The sequence below is a fragment of the Athene cunicularia genome, assembly GCF_003259725.1.
Source record: "Athene cunicularia isolate RWA chromosome 5 unlocalized genomic scaffold, athCun1 chr5_part3, whole genome shotgun sequence".
NCBI classification, from domain to species: domain Eukaryota; kingdom Metazoa; phylum Chordata; class Aves; order Strigiformes; family Strigidae; genus Athene; species Athene cunicularia.
The window spans coordinates 3,770,244-3,793,399 of NW_020799103.1; the positions used below are offsets into that span (position 1 = coordinate 3,770,244).

The 23,156-nt window shown below is 34.9% G+C and overlaps 1 protein-coding gene across 1 annotated transcript in view; it reads right to left on the reverse strand.

Moving 5' to 3' along the window:
- ELP4 (elongator acetyltransferase complex subunit 4) overlaps nucleotides 1-23,156 on the reverse strand; it is a 136,502-nt gene that overhangs the window by 74,966 nt on the left and 38,380 nt on the right. The window contains exons 7-9 of the mRNA XM_026850901.1: nucleotides 20,615-20,803; nucleotides 6,406-6,514; nucleotides 3,586-3,692 (exon numbers count right to left, since the gene is read on the reverse strand). Of these exons, the coding sequence (XP_026706702.1) occupies nucleotides 3,586-3,692; nucleotides 6,406-6,514; nucleotides 20,615-20,803 (405 nt within the window). The remainder of the gene's footprint in view (nucleotides 1-3,585; nucleotides 3,693-6,405; nucleotides 6,515-20,614; nucleotides 20,804-23,156) is intronic.

Consider the following 23,156-nt stretch of genomic DNA (forward strand, 5'->3'; position numbering starts at 1 on the left):
CAACTAAGATAAAGTTCCGTTAAATAAAACTACGAACAAAATGTATCAAATGTTGATAAAAATTACATTCGCAGCTACAAACAAAGCAAAAAGTACTTCAAGAACAGTTCTGCGGAAAAGTTTCATTAAGATGAACGGGTTGTCATATCATTTAACTGAGAAATCAAAAAATATTTCAAATATTTGGGGAACTTACCTAATCAGTAAACTTTCAGTATGTGTCTAGTCATGTAGCCATCTTTTAGTCAATCATCAGAAAATCAAAGGCAAATTGGCATGACTCAACCCAAACTTTAATACCGCATGATTGTGTCGTGTAAGCTTGTTTTGTGCGAGGGCTGCTGTGGTTTTAGCAGAGAGATTAACGACCGGACCTAAGCTGGCCTCCAAACCTTGCCCTGCTGATGCCTCAAGCCCTTTGAAGTCTGACCATCATACCTGGCAAAACAACAGTGGGAACTAGGCTGGTGTCAGATCTAATCAAGTTTCCTGCCTCAGCATAGCTAACTATGGGGTACACTAATTGGCCCAATTGCGGATTATACCTTTTGCTACAGATTCAAGACAATAATTTAGTCAAATGATGGTTTTTATCTCCTTCTAATTAAGATTCCAAAGTGGGAAGAAATAGGATTAGACAGGCTAACTTCAAAATTGTGTCCTTTAAAGTGGTATGCACATAAGATAGATCTCTGATAATATTGCCTATAATAATATATTGCTAGTAACTAACGTGTGAAGATTTGGGAAAGCTTGATATAGCTACTGCACCTTTTATCATAAACATGTAAGTTTTCCTGGAAAGGGTCTACTTCATAATTTACAAATGGAAAACCAACACTCATAAATATTCATTAAGAAACATTTTCATCGTGAATTAAAAAAAAAAATCCCTTTAGAATAAATTTCAGTTAAACTTACTTTGATGAAGAAGATACAAGAAAAACTGAAACAGTTAAAGATTCTGCAGACTGTAAAGAGGCGGAGTCCATCCCACAAAACTGCAATCTAATAAACTGGATTTGACGTTTAAGGTTTTTTACTGATGAGGGCCAAACCATAAAGAGTTATTTAACTGGTGAGCAAGCCAGAGATGAGAAAATCCATGTCCCATGCCCTTATTTTAAACTGTAAAAAAAAGAATGGTCTGGTGACGAAAAAACTTTCTGGAGAAATTTTGTCATAAATCATAGCTTGTGTATTTCTAACTTTTCTGAAGTAATTTGATTTTAAAGTGGCATTTCAAGTAGATGTCAATATTTTTACCCAAAATTGTGTATATAACTAAGCAGAAGCTTTCCAAAAACCATAACGTATTCAAAATATATTTTCATTTCACATTAAGGTACGTACTAAAGGAGTCATAAACTTTGCTGTACTTTGCACAGAGCGCACTGTTGCTTTATGTTTTTACCACCAGACCCAAACCTGACTGCTGACTCATCACATTCTAACTGCAGAAACCCATTTTAGAAGATTGTATTCATCGCCCTTCTTAATTCAATTTTCCCTTGCTCCCATTTTCTTACTGACCTCATTGCTCCAGTCAGCCTGGCTGTAGTCTGCCTCCCCTAACAGTACAAGGAAGAAAAACATGTGTATTATAGATTAGGGAAATGTGTACAGGAAGATCACAGTGGGACAGCGATCTAACTTGTTCGAAAAGGGCTAGTTTGTGTCAGCTCAGCTTACAGAGAGCATATTTCTAACAAAACCTGAAGTTATTCAAAAGGGGTTGCAGCTGAGCAATGAAGGGAGAAATTATACAAGTGGGTCACCTACACATGTCTAGGGCAACAGGTTGTTTCATGAGTTCCACTACACCCCTGTTTCCCATGCTTCTGCCCCATGCCTTATTCAATTCTTTTTATAGAACCTCCTGCTAAGGTTGTTTTATTTTATTTCCCTTCCAAATTACAGTACAAATTAGAATCCCAAGTAAGGCTGACAGAAAAAATTATATTCTGACTCAGGATTCACAGTGAGGAAAAACCCCTAAATATTCTAATTCACAGCTGTAATACATGAGAATTTACTATGCTGCAAAATGAGGGCGCACGCGTCTCTGCACTTCTGAAAACAGTAAGAACATTTGTATTTTAAAACGAAACACGGACTATCAAGATTTTTGTTTCTAATGTACTGCTCAAAAGCAGTTGTTAAAATAGTTTAATACCTCAGCATGCCTGGTTTCACTAACCGCATTCTCTGGAAAGTGAGAAACATTATAAAGGAATGTCTTGGGGAAAAAAAAAAAAAGCCCTCCTTCCAGATTTGCCTTTAAGTGGCTTCTGAAGAGGATACCTCTAGTTGAGAAACTTCTAGCACTCATGCAGAGATGACCTGCATGAAGAACTGGCTGCCTGATTAACTATTAACTACTCTCAATAGGATTAGATAATTAAAGACATTGATGACCATTAATTAGGAGGAGGGCACCTTAATTTGTCACTTGATAGGGCCCTTTCAATGATTTATAGGTTAGGGCTACTTGCAATTGTGAAGGGGAGGGGGCACTGAAGAGAGAGAACCCTTAAGTTACCTTATCAAGTGGCCAGCTAAAAAGGGCAGAGGGTCAAATAAGGGCCAAAGTGGTCACTTAAGGGTGAAGTCCCAAACACCAAAGCAGTGCCAAGCCACATTGACCATCATTTGGTGATGGAGTAAAAAATATGCTAATTTATTGGTGGCAATTCTCTCTTTTTATGGTTTCAAGCAGTTAAGACAAGTGGCCTGCTTAAGAGCTTTTCATTTGAAAAGAGATTAAACAAAATGGTTTGTCAGGGATGCTTGGCTGTTTTATGTCTTTGTTAAAAAAAAATTTGCCCAGACTGTACCGATGACTATCACATCACCCCGAAAGCCATCTTCCATCTCTAAGCATTACTTGGTTAATAAATACATCAGCTCTAATTGCTTAATAGTGCTATGTTCATTTGCTCTTTAGCAAGATTAAAATGAAATACATCTTTTGTATTACTGCCTTCTATCAGGACTGTCTGCATAAAGGTCACAGAAAAAAGTTTAAATTTAGTAGGAAATTTACTTAAGGACATTAGTGTAAATGATACTGTGTTTAAAATGACATAAAAGAGCGAAAGGTGGTTTCAGTAATGCAAAGAAAATGGTTTCTGAATACTGATAAGGACACTTATCCCTCATACCACACACAATTTTAGGCAGCATTATACATTAAAATCCCTCTACTGGGGTAATAACATGTAGCTACTTTCCCACCCACTAACACAAGTAAGAGCAAGTCATTAACATTTAATTAAATATGCTCCTGACATCCTTAGAAACATGTCACGCTTTGTTATTGAAGGTTGTGGCCTACTTTCCATGTACATTTTAAACCAAAATAAACTATTTATAACGGACTGGTTTAGTGCAGCAAATGAGACATTTTTAATTAGAAGACATATTACAATATTTTACAAAAAATGTCGTGAACAGCAAAACCAGAATGAAATGAATTTACAACAACTGATGCATATTTTATGTATTTCACAAAAAGAAACATAAGAGATGGGATTAGCTCCACCTCTTGGGTTCTAAATAGTGAAACAAAACTGTTTCTCTTACCTCAATGGTGAACAGCTTCCTTTTTAGTCTAAAAGCAAGGTCCTTCGTGTCTGACACATCACAGATCAAGCTATTAAGCCGAGGAATCTGATGTACGTGAACCAAACCTTGTGGAAAGAAAGAGTAAAGGAGGGAAAAAAAAAAATTAAGGAAACGCTGTCATCCAGATGCATAAATTAGAGTCTTACAGCAGAATTCTGTATATTTACACACACTCATCCTCCCCTTTTTAAACTGGAGCTTACTACCAGGAGCAATGAAGCAAACGGTGCGATTATACTCAAGTAATCAAGCAGAATAAGATAAACAGAAATCCTTGTGCGAGGAAAACTAATTGCACTTTGGTACAGAAGTACAGATGTAAAGAGGGATCTTAATACTTGTCAAAACTACAGCCGGTTTGTGTGTGATTTTCTCTTGTATTTACAGTAAGCAAATATGGCTATCACCTTGCATGCTGCCCACGGCACCACTGAGTGATCTTTATTTTATTAAATGCACCAGTAAGCAGCCAGCAAAACAAGGCTTATGGGTTACTGATAACCACTGAAGCTCTAATGAGAAGTACTTCATTTTGCGCCCTGAAAATGACTTTTAAAAAGTTTCCGGAAAATACCAATTTACATCATGATTTTCAAGAAATTTTAACCCCTATGCCATCCTAGGAGAAATACGTTTTCTTCACGCAGGAGGCTTATATAGCTGTTCAGCTGTTTTTAACAGTACTAGGTGCACTGCAAGCTCTGCATTCTGTCAGCTGCAACTCAAGCTGATTTTTTCTGACAAGGACGCTGGATGGTTTTTGTGCAGCCTAATATAGTTTCTGAACAACCTAAGGGTGATTTTCTACATCTGAAAACCAGGAAAATTCTACAGGGCTTCTCAATTACTGGCCTATATTTGCTATTCATAAAGTCAGCGTCTAAATGGAAATACTGAACATTTAGAAAAGACATTTTACGTGAAAACGGCAGCTGTGAGAAAAACCCCAAACACTAAAACCCTAATTTAAAATAAGGCAAGTATTTTTCAGTTTTTTTTTTTTTTTTCTTTTTAGAAGGAAGAATAAGGGAAGAAAGTTTCCTAATATCGAAATACTTTAAAAAGTGTAATTTTTATGGGTATTAACTACAAAAATTCTCAATAATATTAGAAAAATATTTTTACACTTTGAAACCTTCTATCCCTGCCTCCTGTCTCGTGACATATAAGAATTATTTGTTTGGCATCTGAATTCAAAATATAATTATTATATATAGAAACAGCAAGTATAACACAGGGTTGCTTATATACAGTATTCTAAAAATTTTATTGAAGGATCATCTATATCATTCTTTTGTTATTTTATTTACTTTTCAACCATTAACATTTGCAGGCAGCTTAATAAAATTATTAATGCAGGATTCATTAAATAATGAAACAATTTAATCAAACTTCTCCTGGGTAATGTCAAAATCTTCCATCACCTGCATTAAATAAATAATCTTAAAATATATTCTTAAGCAAAAGAATCCACAAAGTTAAAACTGTTAAAAATACCTATTTTTAGAATATTAAATTTAGGTTGCCTTAACCTCGACAGTTATGTATACTGGCATATAATTTTTATTAAGTAGTACCAAAATTTATTTAGCATACATTTTTAATGGAAACCAGGAAATAGCTGCTAAAACACACATTGTCTTAAAGGATCTCTTCAGTACTGAGAAAAGGAGTATCAAATTGACAGAATTATGTTAGCATAAACAAATGCCACATCACGATTATATACTTGGAAAAATAATTAGGCAAATTATTCTAGCTTTTGTTCATGGTTTCTTTTTCATTCACCTTTTTTTCAGATAAAGAAATGTGCACTATTTTCCCAGTCAAAAAGATTTTTCTCTGATTTATTAATTACAGCCTGCATATACACAGTGGTGTCTCAACACCATCTCTGCTTCTTTTTCTATATATTCTGCTATGGAAAACACTGCCACATTCTCACATGTTTACAGCAGGTTTCAGATAAGCAGTTTACTTTCAACTAAAGGTTTCCATGGAACTACAGTAATATCACAATAATAATAGCTGTAATTTATGCACACTCAGAGTGCTGCTCTGGATTAGCTGAAACTGTTATTCACTGCTTTGGCTAGGCATAACTTCTAATATTTAAAAATTTAAATAGCTCTGCTGCAACAGCTGACAAAATCTTTGGGAAACAAAATGCAAGATTAAGCACCATTACACATTTTGAAGCTAAAATCACTTGAAAGGCTACATGACTTTTTACCAAAATTAGTTTCATATTTTACATGCCACATAGATCCACATTCATTTCTTTAAATGAGAAAGTGCAATAACTTAAAGCTGAAAAATAGAACATCATTTTTAGATAAAGTTTATATAGCACATCATTTAGCAGTTTATTCACCTTAATATAATAAATGTTTTTCCGTGTTCTCTATTTAAAACTTGGCAGATCAAAAGTATTGATTTCATGACAAGTTCAGCTCGCTGGTCAGATGATTGCCAAGCCTCCTCTGCATGTGAATTCCCCAAAGCCTGCCTGTTGAGATGTACATCTGATTGAACCATGCCTCAGTAATACGGCTTGACAACATGCAAGGAGTTGCCATGTTTCCTTTGCAGCCTTAATGCACTTTACTGAAAATTTTCCTAACTCAAGACTGGTTAGTAAGGAGAAACATTTAAGAGGTATATTCTAAAATGAAATCAAACGCTACTTTATAGCAGATACCCAATTGGAGGGTAAGCCACTAAGTGCCCTAGAAACACTCAGGGTAGACTTTTTGCATTGCTAAAGATGGAACTTACCGTGGTAATCCTTGTATAATGGATTGGTTTCTCTCTCAGAGCCAATAAATGATTCAAGACCAACTACCATATCTGACAAGTTTGTTACACGTTCCATAATTGCTTTATTCTGTAAGACATGGAAACAAAATACACATCCTATGTGATGAAAAAGGTAATTAATGTCCGTAGAGTAAGCCTTGGTCTTCTCAATGACACACTGTGGGGAAAAAAATAGGTCATCAATACTCAGAAATTACATTAAAGGGGTTTTTTCTTTAAAAAAGACAGACGAAGTTTCTGTCTAAGGGAAACATACTTTTGACAAGGAGACACCATAAAAGGGCTAACTCAGCACTAAATATTTTGCTAAATCTTTGTAACATAAGCATTTGCTCACATCAGAGAGATTTCCAAGCTATGTGGCAGTTAAGTACCTCTCATTGACTTCTACTCCGAGTCAGATGCCCAGCTTTCGTTTGTGTTCTGAAAACCTTGGTTTTTAATACACTTAGACGTATCACCTCTAGTATTTTGAGCAAGCACAACCCACATGATTATTCATTTTGATCATCAGTCCAACAACATGAAAAACGAAAGCATTTTCTCCACTATTTTTCTTTCTAAAAGTTCCTCTCTACACAAAATATGAATCTAAAGCTTCAAGTTGCGTTACCATTTCTCAATGTATTTGTGATTTATAAGTGATGCCTTATGTCTTGTGCAACAATGTACTGTTACGTGCCTAAAATAAGCTGTTTTCTGTGGTTTTCTTAATTTATATAGCAGAAAGCAACGTTCAAGGGTCACAGCAGAGATCTTCAGAGGTAACTCAGGATAAAATGTTTTTAAATGCTTTGATGATGTCAGTATTTAATGAGAAAAAAAAAAAAGAGACAAATCTGTACTAAGAAGCAAACTATTTCTTTAAGACAGGAATTAGTTATCTTCAAACTGCCTGGACAGTTGGTATGCTCTTGTTCTTGATGGCTGTAGGTGCCATGCCCATCATACTTTCAGTGGTATGAAGACCAATCATCTTAAAATACCCATTTCAAGTATGAAGAATTAGCTCTGTAGCTCCAAGTTATAGGTTTGTATTTTTTATTTATTTAAAAGCATTTTGTACGTTCTGCATTTCTTTCATAAACTATATGACCGACGCTTATTATGAAAGGTCAATTTAAATACTGTCAGGCTATGTGATAATAACAATTTATAAAGTTATTAGAAGGAGAGAGAAGGGAAACATCCCTAGATATGCATTGTACTGATATACAGGTTTATTAAAATGGTCCTCAATACACCAATTGCTTTCATGAACTCACAGACGACTCCCTAGCCACAGAGAAGCCTATGAAGCAGACGTGAAAGGTGAACATTTACTACTCCCGTCAAAGCATCATCTGAATTCTGATTTTTGACTGCTACATAAAGTAACTTGTGGCCTGTCCTGCACAGCCCAATCTGCTCAGGTCACAAGGCCTAAATCCACTGATCCCGTGGTACCTTTAAACCCCCTCCCTTCCCCACCTTATGGGCCAGATGGCATTAAATCCTGGGGACTGGGCTCTTTTCAAAGCCGCTACTTGTGTGCAGGCCAAAATGATCTATCCCCATGGAATCAGGGAACTTCAATTTTACCTACAAAGTCTGATGATGGATAACATAGTGTTATACTACTGAATTTCCTTTCTAAGCAATAACACAAGCAATCTAAGGTAAAAGAACACTGCCTACACATCAGTCCCTAAACTTCATTATTATATCCACCTCTGAAATATTAAAGCTGACTTGCACATTATTTTCTCTTCTAGGAAGAGAGACAGTATACTATATTTTATGGAAGCTTTTGGTCACATTATTTTATGGGGGCAATCATATAAAGATGGTATAAATATAAATCTGAAGTAGCCAGTGACTTCTATAAACCTACGGACCAGAAATTACCATATTATGCCAGTTCTTTTGCTGGATGTTACTTGTATAAGCAAGAAATAAAAAATTGTTATATAAATAAATAAACACTGGTGATTTCTGGAACCAAGTCATATTCTGTCACTTGAAAAAATACTTTCTATCCATTAACGTTTTTGCTTGCTGGGTTTGGTAACAATGGGTTACAAACACCGTAAAGATACTCAACCATTAGCACGGTATCCTCATCATTAACAGTCCTGCAAATTGTAAGAATAGCATCTTTCCTATTTGGTCTTAATTCGGGAAAGATTGATGCGAGGGATAGCTATTCAATATTTGCCTAATGATACATACTTCAATATGTTGGTTTCAGCTCGTCTTCGGAATAGGTTTGCTTTCCTAAATGATAGTCTGTTTGCCCATGTAGATTTTGTTTTTGTTTTTAAAGTGTGTCAAAATATTCTCCTGCCTTAATGCAGTTTATCTTGGGAAATATTTTGCACAGTGAATTGCCACACCAAAGAGACATTTGCTTATGTGGCATTGTTGTCATAGATCTGTATCTATCATGTATTTTCTAGTTTGCAGTGTTCAGCACATTAATGTCCAATCAAAGCTGACGTCAGCACACAGATAGTTGTGATGTATGGCATACTGACATAAACACACAAATCATGTTGCCCCATCTGGGCCTGAAAATTTAACAGAGCTCCAGATCTTCCTCCAGCCCCATACAAATCTACCTCCTGCTTCTGGCATAAACTTGGCAGCTCTGGAGGTGAGCCAGGACATGGTTAGGAGGGAAGCCAGGAATGGGGAGATTCAGGGAAAGAGTTTGTTGGCAGCTAGAAGAGGTATTGTTTTAAATTACGCTAAAAAATAAAAAAAACCCCAACCCAGTCCTGGAAAGTTTTCAGTCTTGCTAGAGGTACTGCGGTTTTTCTAAATTAGTTAGTTCAGCCAAAATGTAATTATTCTAACAACATGGTAGCAACCCTGTTGTGCAGGCTGGACTAGGCATCTATTCTATATCTTACTTTGTGCTCACCGGTTTAGACAGACATTTTCTTTTAAGTGCAAACTCGCAATGTTTGGGCTCAACTAAAGTGTACTTTCAAAACCACGTCTCAAGAAAATCCATGTAGCTAGCTGGATATGTAAACGGGAACTATACATGTGTGTTTAACCAGCTTTTAGGAAGGGCAATTAGGGAAAAAGATTGCTTTGCCCTACTAATTTGTTTGAAGAATCTACATAACTTTGAGTAATTATTTGTGCATGCTTAAAAATATTTATTTACAAATAAAGCTGTTCAAAATGCATCATCTTCTGTGTCTGAGTATAAAGCATGGTATTCTACCAACACAAATATACATATATCTATATATATATATATATAGCCTGCATGCTCAAACTTACATACTGAAATAAATACTGTGTGTTTCTACTGGATTGAGTTCTTAATGTACCACAATTTTATCATTACTACTATTAATTAAATCAATCTTGGTATATCTGGATTCCATATTATGAAAAAAAAAATCTGTTTTTTTTAATTCTGCTCTAATTTCTAGTTCTCTGATTTCCTGTCAAAATTTTTCTAACACCCAGAGATACATCCTCCCATTTTTATTTTGTCAGTTTCTAAAGAAATTAAAAACCTCACAAAATTAATGTAATAAAAATACTTAAATTCTCAGACCTTGCACTGCATTAAGTGAAGTCAAAGAATGGAAAATCTTCTTAGAACAGTTTCAATGTATAGTACATATAATCTCAAAATTTGAAAGGAAATTAAGAGACTCACATTAAATCTCTATAATGACATCCAACCAGAACCTGTATAAATACATTAAGATCTTGAATCACATGGGATTTGTGTATTTGCACTTATGTTCTGACCAATTTTAACATATTTTTAATGCTGATTTATATATTGAATTGAAAATAAGGTATTTTAAGACTACGTCTCTTTTCAAAGAGATGTTAGACCTATATGTCGGTAGAGGGCTGTCGTTGATTTGCGTACCTTTACATTCTGCTCATCTAATCCCATCACTGATTTTATTTTAAAGCATTTAATTAAGAGTTAATACAATAATACTAAAATTGGTTTGATTTCCTAAAAAAACTAGTTACAAACAACTGCTAGCACTGGGACAAACCCCAGTTCAAACCGTGAGGTGCATACGTTCTGCATGACAGCACAGAATTTAAGCATGAATTCAGATTTCAAACCCCACGTCTAGGTAAAACTGTAATTGTAGGCAACAATTTGTGTTGTTACCAACAGGTGAGTCCAGTAATCCTGACACTTCATTTGAAAGCGGGTCTCAATAATAAACAGCAAGCAAGCAAGTTCATGCAAAGTAACACAAACCTTATGAACTTAAAGCAAATATTGGTGTGTGAATTTTCCAAAAAAGCTCAAAAATTGGTTGTGCCTTTTTAATCTCTGTTACATTCTGTCATAAAGCTGAAGTAACCGTAGTGCTGTAACATAGGCAGTCACATTGGACTATAATGAAACACTGCCTGGATATTCGGTAGATGAAATAATTCTTGATAATGTCTGAGAGATTATCACACAATGATGTGGCAATGACTTCACAATATACAAATATTTACCAATTGTCACTACTACATAATTGCCAAAGGATTTTAAATTGAAAAGATAAAATGTTAATATTAAGAAACATGGCTTAAATATTTATCATCATTTGTTAATAATTACGGCTCAGAAAATCACAGAGTTATCCACACATATTATTTTGGTAAAATAAATTAGGTATCAGGCCCTTGTATTAGTTTTATAGAGAGATATAGTTCATGCACTTTTTCATTATTCACAAATCCTGAAAATAAAAGATTAATAACTGCTCTGCCAGAAAGTGTTATATCAGTAATTAACAGACTGTAAAGTATAACATTCTATACTTATTCTGACTCTTAATTGATTAGCACTGTTGTCAGTGCTTGCACACAATAATTCTACTAACTGAACTTTGAATTTTGGCTCTAAAATAAATGTACACTCCGACCACTGGAATACAAGATGAGCAACAGTATATTAACAAATGTTGGTATGTAGAAATCTGTATCCATATCACAAGAAAACGGAATACATGCATGATGTCTTTGCTGGAAGACAGATATCCTAGAAATATACTTCCAGGATTTTCTACAAACTACAATGCTTTCGATGAGAAATCCACATTTAGGGATTCTGACGATTAGGCATCTTTTCTTACCTCTGAAGAACCCTAGTGACTATAACAGAACTTAACGATAAATATCCGTTCACATGGCTGAAATCACAGAGGCATTGATTTTGGTTGATTTGTTTATATGTGCACTGTATTACATTAGCTAATTTCAAGCAATGAATAGTTTCTTTGAATAATTTAATACGTTAGAGAAGCAAAGAAAGGACATGTAGTGGACACGAGCAAGTAATTAGATGCAACGTACTCTTAAAAATGGGAAGGGAGTAACAAAGCATCTGTTGGCCAATATGTTACACGATGTATTAATTCCAGATTTTGGTTGTTCTCTTAAAGTTGCTTTTAATAATTTGTCCTGATAGTCTAACTGAAACTAGTTAGAACTAGTACTTTTGTTTCTTAAAAACTCAAAATATTTGAGCCACGGTTTCCTTATCTTACACCTAAACCACTGTCACTGCTATGGGAACTCTGCAATGTTATTATCATATATATCAGATGAAGGCGATGACAGAGTATCCAATTAAAAAATTCTGTATAAATTTTCAGGAAAAATAATCAGGAAATAAAAACTAAATATCACACACTGAAAAAAACCCAACTTTGGATCTTCACTGAAGATGGATGGCCTGGACTTACTACTTGAGCTGTAAAAGAATCTAATGACAGCAAACCTTAGCACTCTACACAATAAAAAGTGTGTCTGCTTTGCCATTGGAGGGAAGACCTAAAGGCCAAGAGTGAAATGAGTGATGACTCAATATAGATAAAACAAACAAGTCACTAACAGTTGCTGCTGAGGGCTACAAAAATGAAAGTGAGAACCAAGACTACAGCAGATTAAATCAAACTTTCCATCTGTTGATCTCCAAGTGCTTTACAAAAGATAGGCAAGTGCTGCATTCCTCATTTCCAAGTCATGTAACAAGCACAAAGATGTCATGTGAGTTGTCCAAAGTCACAAGCCAGTCAACAGTGAGCTGGAAACTGAACTCAGCCTTTTGTTGAAGCCCTGTCTACCCCCCTCTATGTGAGGTTGCTTGGTGTACGAGGCTGCATCTATGGCTCTCAGGTACCAGGAAGATATTTGGTGGTATCACGATGTGGAAGTCAAAGCCCAGAAAACTGGATGCTGAAAATCCCATTATTAACTGGCTGCATGAGGTGACAGATGTAGGGCATTAAAGTGTAACACTTTTTGAGCTGAACCCCTCCCTGTCCAGTATTTTTCTCTTCTGAGTGTCCCCAGCATTCAGTAGCTGAAAGCACAGGCTGCATGGTTCCGGGGTGCAGGGCTCTCGCATGAGTCTTGCTGCAATGGGTAGATGAAATAAGCCTGACTGGGCGCTTCTCCAGTGAAGGGTGAAGAGCTGGAAAGGAATGAGTGCAGGGTCTGGGCTGAGGTGAGCCCAGCATCTCCCCTGAACACTATCTGGTGGTCCTTATTAATGAGATTGTCTCCTTGGCATAAAAGCATATATATGGAAAACTGTATGTTACTATTTGTCTTTAATTATCACAAAACTGAACGGATCATTTGAACAGATTTGTTTACGAAGTTAAACATAAAATATTCAGTGCTACAAGTTGGTCATGGTGCAGTATAAAATACAGGTGCAAAAGTGGACTGAAAGAATGAGAGTCATATTACAAAAGAGACATAAGAAACCTGCTGAAATTAATGTGTTTGAGACCAACTGGCTTAACTAAAAACCTGTGACTCCACTGGGAATTATTCATTATAAGAAAAAGGTTTAGGACTTCCTTTTGTTGCCATTTTGCCTGAACAAAATGTCATTGCAGTTTGCTTACCAATTCAGAAAGGCTAACTACTGCTGCAGTTTTCATTCTTTAAACAGTGAATTGCATTTTATACACAGGTGACCAAAAAAGTTCTTCCATTATTTGTTTCAATTAATAGTACACAAATATCAAAAGGAACGTCTAACTGATGTTGGTAATCAAGTGGCAAGATTCTGAAATATAAAATCATTTAAAAAACGAATCCCTTATTCAGTATGAAATGATAGGCTGTCATCAGGAGCAGGCTGGCAAAGCTAGGTCCAGATGGGAAACTGGCTGGGCAATAAGAAGAGGTAGGGTGGAAATGATGGGTAGGCTGGAAACGATGGGAACCCAAGGAAAGACATGACTGCTCCCTCTGCTGGCAAGGTTCTCACCTGCTTTAATTTTTAACTAATGAGTAGGCATTTCTTTAATTATTTAGGATCTAGCCAATAAATAATGCAGAATGTTCCTTCCTCAGTCTGTTGCTGTGTGTTTGCACATTTTTGAACTTATGGTGCCCTATTTCACTAGAATAATTTGCCATAGAATTAAAGGCTCACTTGGATAGCTAATGGTAGAGCTACTGGCTTCATATTTTAATTGTTCATAAAATGAAAGGCAAGATTAAGCTATTTAACCTTCAAAATATTCTGTTTTACAGTGTATACACATTTCGTATTTAATTTACATATTTCATAATATTATGATAAATTGCTCACCATATCGTACTATAACAAGAACCCTTTATGTAGCAGTAAGATACTATAAAGTGAAATATTCTGCAACACAAACATACTAAGTTACACATCATACCAAAAAAGTGCCATTCTTCCATGAGTAAAATTCACGGCCAGAGAATTCAGCAATAATGCTTGTATTAAAACTTAATTAAAAGATGCAGATAAGTAATTCATTACTTGATTTGTGATATAAATTAATAGCTGCAGTAAGAACATTTAGAAAAAAATCTGTTCTAGGATTTTGGCCTACAACCAGACGCTCCCAGAACAGGAGGGATCAGCTTTTTTTGCCCACTGTTCTCATCTGAATCCTGGCTGAAAAGCTACTCCAGCTCCCAGCTTTCCAGAAGGCTCCATCCCAGGAATCCTCGCCTGCCATTTGGTTTGCTGATTTTAATCTCACAGGACTTTCTTACAGTGGCTCCACTATGCTGAACTGGCACTTGCTCCTAGAAGTGAGTTATTATTAAACTTGTAGGTCAATTGTGGCACTAACAACTCTTTGGAAGCTTTCAGCCACGGTGTACAATTTGCTGGTCTAATTAAATATTAATTCTAAGTGTTACATTCTGTGGCTAAGAGCTTTTATTTTCCATCATCAGTCTGGAAGAGAAAGAGGTTACAAGGCTAATTTAATCTTTTTTTTTCCCTAGCATTAAAGCTTAACTACACAGGCACAAAAACATAATTAAAGATGCAGTATTCCTTTTTATTATGATTATATTGTAATTAATAGAGCAGGTCTAAACAGAAAGATGTAAAATTAGATTCTGAGATTTCAAGGTTTTTAAACAACACCAGAAGTTCATATAAAAATGTTTCTAAGCAAACACTGCACAGAAATTCAATATCCAGCTATTTGAAAATCATTTAAGATGGGAAATACATATGCAAGAATTTAAATATAAAATAGTTTTTCACAAAATTACTGTTCTTTGTTCTGAAATGCAACAGAAAACAGATAAACCCCATATTTAATGCTCCATTCACAGGGCATTTTTTTCAAGAACCTGTACTTCTACTTATGCGGAAAAAAAAAAAAATATTGCTTCAGAAAAACAATACTACCTTCCATTTTCTAAGAGAACAACTTGCTTAAAGCAGATAACTACTTCCTCCTGCATTATTTAAAGTCACTCTTCTGATCTTTACTTATCAGTGTCCAAATGGGCTCAATACATGAGCCTCTTCCCTTCTGCTTCCATAACAGTTGTGTCCATGTCTGGACACTGGGCATTATATTAACTACTTAGTCCAGTAGCCAAAAGATTCCATATGCTTGAACAGATGACTATCTCCATACTGTGATGGGGTATTTAACTGTTTAGGTCTAATATTGCAGCTGAAAGATTTAGTTCTAAATCTTACCTAATTTTTAAAGAGTTTTCATAGGCATATTTTCAGATTACATACTCAAAACATAAAATAAAATTGCAATGTTGCATATACTCATTAACTTTTAAAGTTTAACATATTCATTTAGGAAAAAGTGATTTTTTTTTTTTTTTGGTTAAAAGACAGTGTGTTGATGAGGATGTGTATATAGTGTCCCTCTAAAAAGTAAAATTTGTTAAAATGAGAAGGTTGGTTTAGGTATGCAATTTATATAGCAAAGTCCGTTAAAAGACAATTGACATGTGGGTACAAAAACATGCTACAAACGTATACTCTGTTTGTTTTTGAAATGGGTAGTTGTTACCAAATCAGAAGTGGTGGAGCTAGAACACAGCCTGTTGGCAACCATAAACTTATTTTATGAAACAACAAAATATTTCTATTTCTTCTGCAACTTGATTAGCAAATACTATCAACAATAACAGAAAATGGAAACAAAATTACTCACTGTCTCACAATTTAAATTCTGACTCTCAGTTTCCTACTCCATCATAATTTTAAAGATGCTTTTATGAATGTCTAGAATATCCAAACCAGAATATTAATATTTGAAAACTATGTGGATAACCCAAGAATATCTGTCATACACTCATGACTCTCAATATTTCTTTGTATGGTTGTTAAACTGTATTTCTCACATACAACAAAAAGCAACATGCAACATTAGAAAGCAAGTAAAAGCCCCCCATATAGACCATTTAAACTTCAGTTTCTATTTTGTAGAGAATATCAAAAGCTTGTTTAACTATGATATAGAAACTACATGGTATTTGATCTCAATACAAATTTGTGTGCACTGGCTACCTCATCAAACACCTTTGAAGGTTATTCAGTATTTTACACTTATGAACTCTCAGAAGTTACAGTTCTAAGGCAGACAATCACTCTTAGCTCCTGCCATAGGAATAAAGATTTCAAACTGTGAGAAATTCACAAGCTATGGGAGTTCACATCTTATAATCCTATATCAGCGATGGATTCTAAAGCACTCTGTTGCTTGACTTCGAGTTCAGCTGCTAAATTCCTCAGTGTGAACACAAAAGGCTATGGATGTGAAAAGGTTTGTTTCTGAATTTTCCTACACTGAAACATACAGTAACGTGCACTTCAGGGAATTCAAAGCATCAAAACATTAATATTGTAGGAAATTAATTTTTTAACATACTGGATGAAATAATGAAAATACCTTGCTAAACAGAACTTTAGACTCTGAGGACAGGTTCTGCAACAAGACTTATTCATACTGACTTTTCATTAGTCGATTAATTTCCCTTGGTACATGCTAACTAATAAGGTTGTTAGTCCTTACCACTAATACAGCTTCAAGTTCAAAATAAAGGATAGCTTCCATAAAAGTGTTACGTTTTCTTCCAGTGAAAATAACAAACTACTAAAAAAAAGTATTACTTAAGTGATACAAAATTGGGAAGAACAGGAACAGAATTATGAACATTCTTTAGTATTTGGGGGGGTGAATTTTTTTGGATTTACCAATGATTTCTAGCAATTAAAGAAGATACCACAATAGGAAAATATTTTAAATTCTATTTTAGGGTTTTTGCAAGTATAAAACAGTGACATCACACTCTGTAGCACAAGAGGATGTTTTGATTTTTGGGTTGTTTTTTTTTTAGATTAGGTACTAAACCGCACAGATATCAACATAGAGAAAAAGTGTCCTGTTTTTATAATATTCCTTAAATTTGGAAAGTGTAAAACCAAATGAAATCCCTCTTCAGTCTGACCTCCTTGATCAATGCTAGATTTTAAAAATGGAAGTCATTTTTCTTTTTCAAATACACCATCTGATTTCATAGGCACAATGCATTTTCAAGAAGCAGTAGAAAGACTTGAAAAATAACCTTCCATCAACTATTTTAATCATACTTGTAAGTATCTCAATATTTATTGCCTGACAGACAGTGTAAGATAAGAGTATGTTCAATTGGTAGAAAATATCAATCAAGTAAAGCTTGTCACACATCATCTGAATAAAATTCATAATTGGGTAAGTTTTTAGTGTCATTTTTTTGAAATCCTCTTCCAGAACAACGTATTCCAATTTTTGTGGTTGAGAAAAGAGAATTTTCTTTTTTCTTCATGCACTGCTTACACTAGAATTTTCATCAACAAAACACAAAGAATCTGTGTGTTCTTTAGTGGACTACAATTTCTTCAAGTCTGTGCACAACCAGATATTTTGTAAATTTGCATCTTTTACCAAAATACAGTCTTACAGAAGACTGTGAAGACATTCAGTGTCCTGTCCAACTGGGTGAATGAGCACCATCTTTGGATAGATGCAATTCAAAGTTATTAAATCCAAGACAATGAATAGCTGGAATAATGAAAGAGCAACATTGGTGGATGTGTACCACAGAGGGAAAAGCATCACGAACAAAATCACTGCTTAATGTTCAGCAGTCATCAAAGAGACAAAGTAGACACCAGAATGCAGAAAAAGCAAACAAACAATAACAGCATTATTGTACTACATTACTGTAACAAAGTAAAGTTTGACTAAAAAAAAGCGACTGTTTAAAAACAGATTAAGGAGGCAGCATGAGAAAAAATACAAAACAGAATACAGAAAAGACAAAATGGGGAGCCTCATCCTATTGTCTCATCAGCCAACAATTATGAAAGGTAAAGGCAAAATGAAACTTTCTGAAAAAGAATGAAACCGGGTAGATTTAATTTGTGGAACTCCCTGTCACAGTGCAAGATGCAAAGTATTTGGCAAAATAAATAAAAGGAATCAATCTCAAACTGTGTATATATATATATGTTCTATACAAATATATGCACCACACATATAAAAATATAACTGGGCTGGGCTGGAAAGACATTGTCCCTGTTGAAAGTCAGTACTAACAATTGTGAGTTTTATTTCTTTTTCACTGCAATAACTAGTCCTGGGGGTTGATAGAGACAATATGGTATGAGTCACTACTAAAAATATTTTTTTTTCAAGACAAAGACAGGTAAAAATGAAACTATTTTTCTGTATGTGTTATGCAGACAAAACCTTGATTGAAATGTGATTTTTGAACTTAAATTTACCTTTATGGAAATTATCCATGTGAAGAATTTACTTGTAGATCACCTAGTTAATACAGTTGGGATGCAAAAAATAATATAGAAAATACAGAAACAGGAGTTCAGGGAATAAATGTGGAATCTTCAAAAAAAGTGTGCATTTTCTCTGCCTTCAGTGTAGTGACTTTAAGATTCAGCAGAGGAAGCATATGCTAGAACTTACTCTGATCAAATTAAATACATATACAGAAATGCACTTGGAAAAAAAAAATCCCTCTCTCTTATTCTCTTAGAAAGAAAAGATATTTTCTTTACTTTTTTAATCCAGCAAGAAACCTCAGCAACAGAATGGTGAGTAGCTGGGTTGTGAGAATGTGAGCAGCTGCTGTTATTATAACTAAAGGTCTGTCTATGGCTTGAGCCTGAGAGACCACATGTTCGGCTGTCCTCTCATCTTGCCATCCTCACCAATTAACTATTAACATGGAGGGCTGTACACATGCTCTCAGGGGCTCTTTAACAGGCTTCTTGGAGAGTGGAACAACTACACAGCAGGGCTCTGGGAACTGAGTAATGTGGGGTATAAGGAACCCTCAGCAGCTTTGCTCCTCCTAATGACAGTTTTCTCCATAGTTTAGTGTTTAAAGAAGGATACATGAAGTTTAACAATTTAAAAAAAAATTAATGCTCTCATTTGTTTAAGGCTGCTAAGCAAAGATTCTGGAATTTTTTTTGTTTGTTTGTTTGTTTTTAAAAAAAAAAAAAGATATAATTCCAATCCTAACTTCATGGGCATTGATTTATATGGAATTTAGAAACACAAAACCAAAATTAACTTCCCAGGTAAGTTTGCAACAAACAAAAAACTTAGTCTTTCAGATTGTTTCTCAGAGTCTCTTCTGGACTTCTCTAAAATATTATCACACCTTTTTCTTTTACATAATGTGTAAAAAAACCCATAATACAACTGATTGTATGTGTCCAATTATGGACAGGTAATTTCAATGGGTAAAAAGAAGGATGCTTCACAAATTCTATACATCACATTAAATTTTACTGTCAATCCTTCTGAAGGCAAACTGCCATCTAATATTTAAAAATAGCTAAGTGAGGAGATAGAGGTTTGTCCTGCAAAAGGAATATTCATATACTTTTGATCACAATGGTAACACCAGATAACCAAGTTTCTTTATTTTCAAAGCAGTAAGAGCATCAGGTAGCTATACAAATAACATTTGCAAGGTATTCAAACACCTTTACAAAATGCAATACAGAGTGAGAGTCACGTACCTATCAAAGATAGGACTTAATCTAACGATAAACTCATCTACTATGAAAACATTTTGCATAATACGAGGTTTTATCCAGTACTTTTTTACTATAATCACATCAAATTAATATCTAAAATTATAGGTTCTCTGTTCATTGTGAATAATAATTTTGCTTTTGTAAGTTACATTACCACTTGCAGAAAAAAAGACTACATTTTTCCTTTTGCTAAAGAAGTTTACTTCTATAGAGAAGATACATTTAAGTCTCCCTATACTCTCAGGAAAGGTGTGGTTAGGAGCTTCTGATTTGGCAGTTGGGAAAAATACTCTGACACCATAACTGACTTGCTCCTGGTCGCAATACAAAGGAATTTAAAATTAAAGAGTAAACCTTTATCTTTCAATTTCTGGCTTTAAAAACATGATCACACATCAAAATTATGAGCATGACAGATGAAGACAGTGGACTGAAATATCTTGTACTGAAACTCTAAACAGTGTTCTGAAGGCAGTGAAAAAGTGCATAGAGAAAAAAAATATGAAAAAAGAGATTACTAGCAGAATTGTCTTTGGTTTTTTACAGTTTCTGAAATTTTGATAGTTTTTCAAAACAGACTAAGAGCCACATAAGGCATAACTGTATCCAAAATGGTTTTGTGCTTAGGTTTTTGTAGATTTTGCAGAACAACTGTCCCACAAAAGCACAGGAACACTACAGTGAAGCTATGTTTTAACCTTTAAACAAAAAGAGTTTTCAAAATTCCCAAAACTGCATTTATTTTCTTACTATAAACTTTAAATTTCTGTGAACTGATATGTCAGCTATGAAATACAGTAAGGACAGGGTTCCTACCTGGATAAGGTGGGCAGGCACCGTGATGATGCAGGCTGACAAAGACTTTCTGAGGAGGGCACGGAGAACATAGAGAAATTTTGTAAGGCTATGAATATCTTCAGGAGTATCACTGCTACAGATGTCGTCACCCCACAACATGGAACCCAGACTTTGGATTCCTATCCGCAAAATATTCTTTTGTTTTTTCTATTGAAAAGAAAAGCCACTTGTTATTTTTTAAACATTAAGAGGAAAACGTAATGTAATATATTTTAAAAATACAATGTATAGAATTCATATCCATAATAATTATGTAGTTTACATAACCACAGTTTAATCTCAGATCATCTTATAAAAATTACAAATGGAATGGCATTTTTTTCACTATCATGCTATGTCGGATAAGTAAGTACAAGTGAAAGAGGCAGCATGGAAATAAACTATTGATTTGCATTTTAAAACCAGGTAAATGTAAATACATTTTGACACAAAATCTAATCATACTACGATTTTTCATTTCCTTTCTCTCCTTCATCCCTGTCTGACGCACAGAAGAATCTCTTCTCCCAGCTCTAAACTGGTCTGCTGGAAGGGCCTGAGAGTAATCAAACACAACTTTTCCCTCTATTTTCAACCGTGTTACTTTCATAACCTGACTATTCTGACTGTTTGTATCAGTTTCTCTTTTTCTGCTACTTAAATGAACAAGGTCAGTGGCCTACCTCACCAATGCATGGACCTTTCATTATTTTAGAATTCTCTGTATCACCAACATTCCTGTCAACTCCTTCCGACTAATGAAGGAAGGTTTACCCACAGCTATGGAGAAAAAGTCTGATGGAGACATCAGCAGATTGTCTCTTAAGGACTACACTTTTCTCAAAGTCCTTGACATGAGTGTTTCTGGATCTGCTTTAGCTAGCTACTGAGTACTAGAATGACATATAAAATTCTAAACAGCCTCCCGTGTTACCTACCCAAAGACTGTTTGCTGCCCTGCAGTACACTGGCAGAAGAGCATCCAACAGAGGCAGTGGCTAAGAGAAAGCCTCTTTTCTGAAGGGGCAGATTATGAAGCCAGAGTTGTAATTTGTTTATGTAAAGTGAAATGTCATCTCTCATGATGACAGATCTTATTTCTGCTTATTTGATGTGACCTTTCCTGCTGATCTTTGAGAAGGATTTTAGGTATATTTGCTATCAGCAGCTCAGAGGGAGACAATAAGCACCCTTGTTGAAATACTTCCTGTACAAGGTGATCAAAGACACGTTTCTAGAGTTCAAGGCTCATATTTAAAGGCTAGCTGCTTTTTTTAAAATATAAAAAATTATTTGTTTAAATATTTTTAAATATATAAAAAAATTTGTTTACATAAATAAAAGCTTCCAATGCCCTTTTCATTACAGAAAAGTAATGAATGACAAACTGTAGATATTCATTTCCACCAAACGGAATGAACAGTAACTATCAAGCACAAAACATTGCACAGCTGCTCTGGAAATCCAGAGGAAAGTTTGTGACAAGGCAAGAGGCTACTCTTATAAATCCTTCCTTCTCTGTATTGGGAAGACAGAGCCTGAGTTGTAAACATGGTTAGTACCACATGGCTCTGCACTGATCCACCTCTTACGGCTCATGCAGTGAACTGATCTACCAATTTGCTTACAATCTTTGTGAAACCCTGGTGGATTCTTTAGTCTTGGGCTTTGCAGGCTTTTAGGCTTGATTTATGTAAAGTTAAACTTTTTACACTACTGCATGAAGATCAGGATAATACTACAGGATAATACGACACAATCTGACTTCTCTGTATAAATGTTAGGCTTGGATGTTCAGTTTTAAAAGGGATAGGAAAAATAGAAACTAGTCTAATATTCTTTAGAGCAGATTTGCGCATTTCTTGATGTGTGGTTAAGCAATGGTGCAAAATCAGGAATTTTAAAAAGTATTTTATCCGGATATATTGGACATTGACCATAAAGATAAAGTGTTCTGGCATTTCAAAATTTCAGAGCAAACATATATAAAACTTATAGAATTTTTTTATAACGAGGAAAATATTTTTTTCTTATCAAGAACATCCATAAGAACAACATACAGAGAAAAAATTGTATCAGAATATCACTTCTCTTATCGGATAAGGAATGACAGAGGCTTGTTTCACAGTATTATATCATGAGTTGCAAAAGATAAAGCTATTCAAACACCAGATAATATCAGATGTATTTATTTTGGCAGTAACAGAATATCTGAAAGTTTTACTAGCCAGGTTAAACTTTTCCTTTCAATCCAGATCCAACAAGCAACACGTTTCTATAGACCTCTATAGTCTACAGATTTTGAAAGGATTATACTTCACAGAACAAAAAATGAAGCATTAACGGCACCAGCTTCTGTCATTCACAGACAGTGATTAATGAATCTACTTAAAGTCAGTACATAAATCTCTTGAAAGTTCATGTATCTTCCTGCTACATTTTGGCTCTTGCAGTTTTCTCCAGACTCCATGAAAACTGCCAATAGGACCTGCCCAAAGGTGAGAAAGCATACATGCACAAA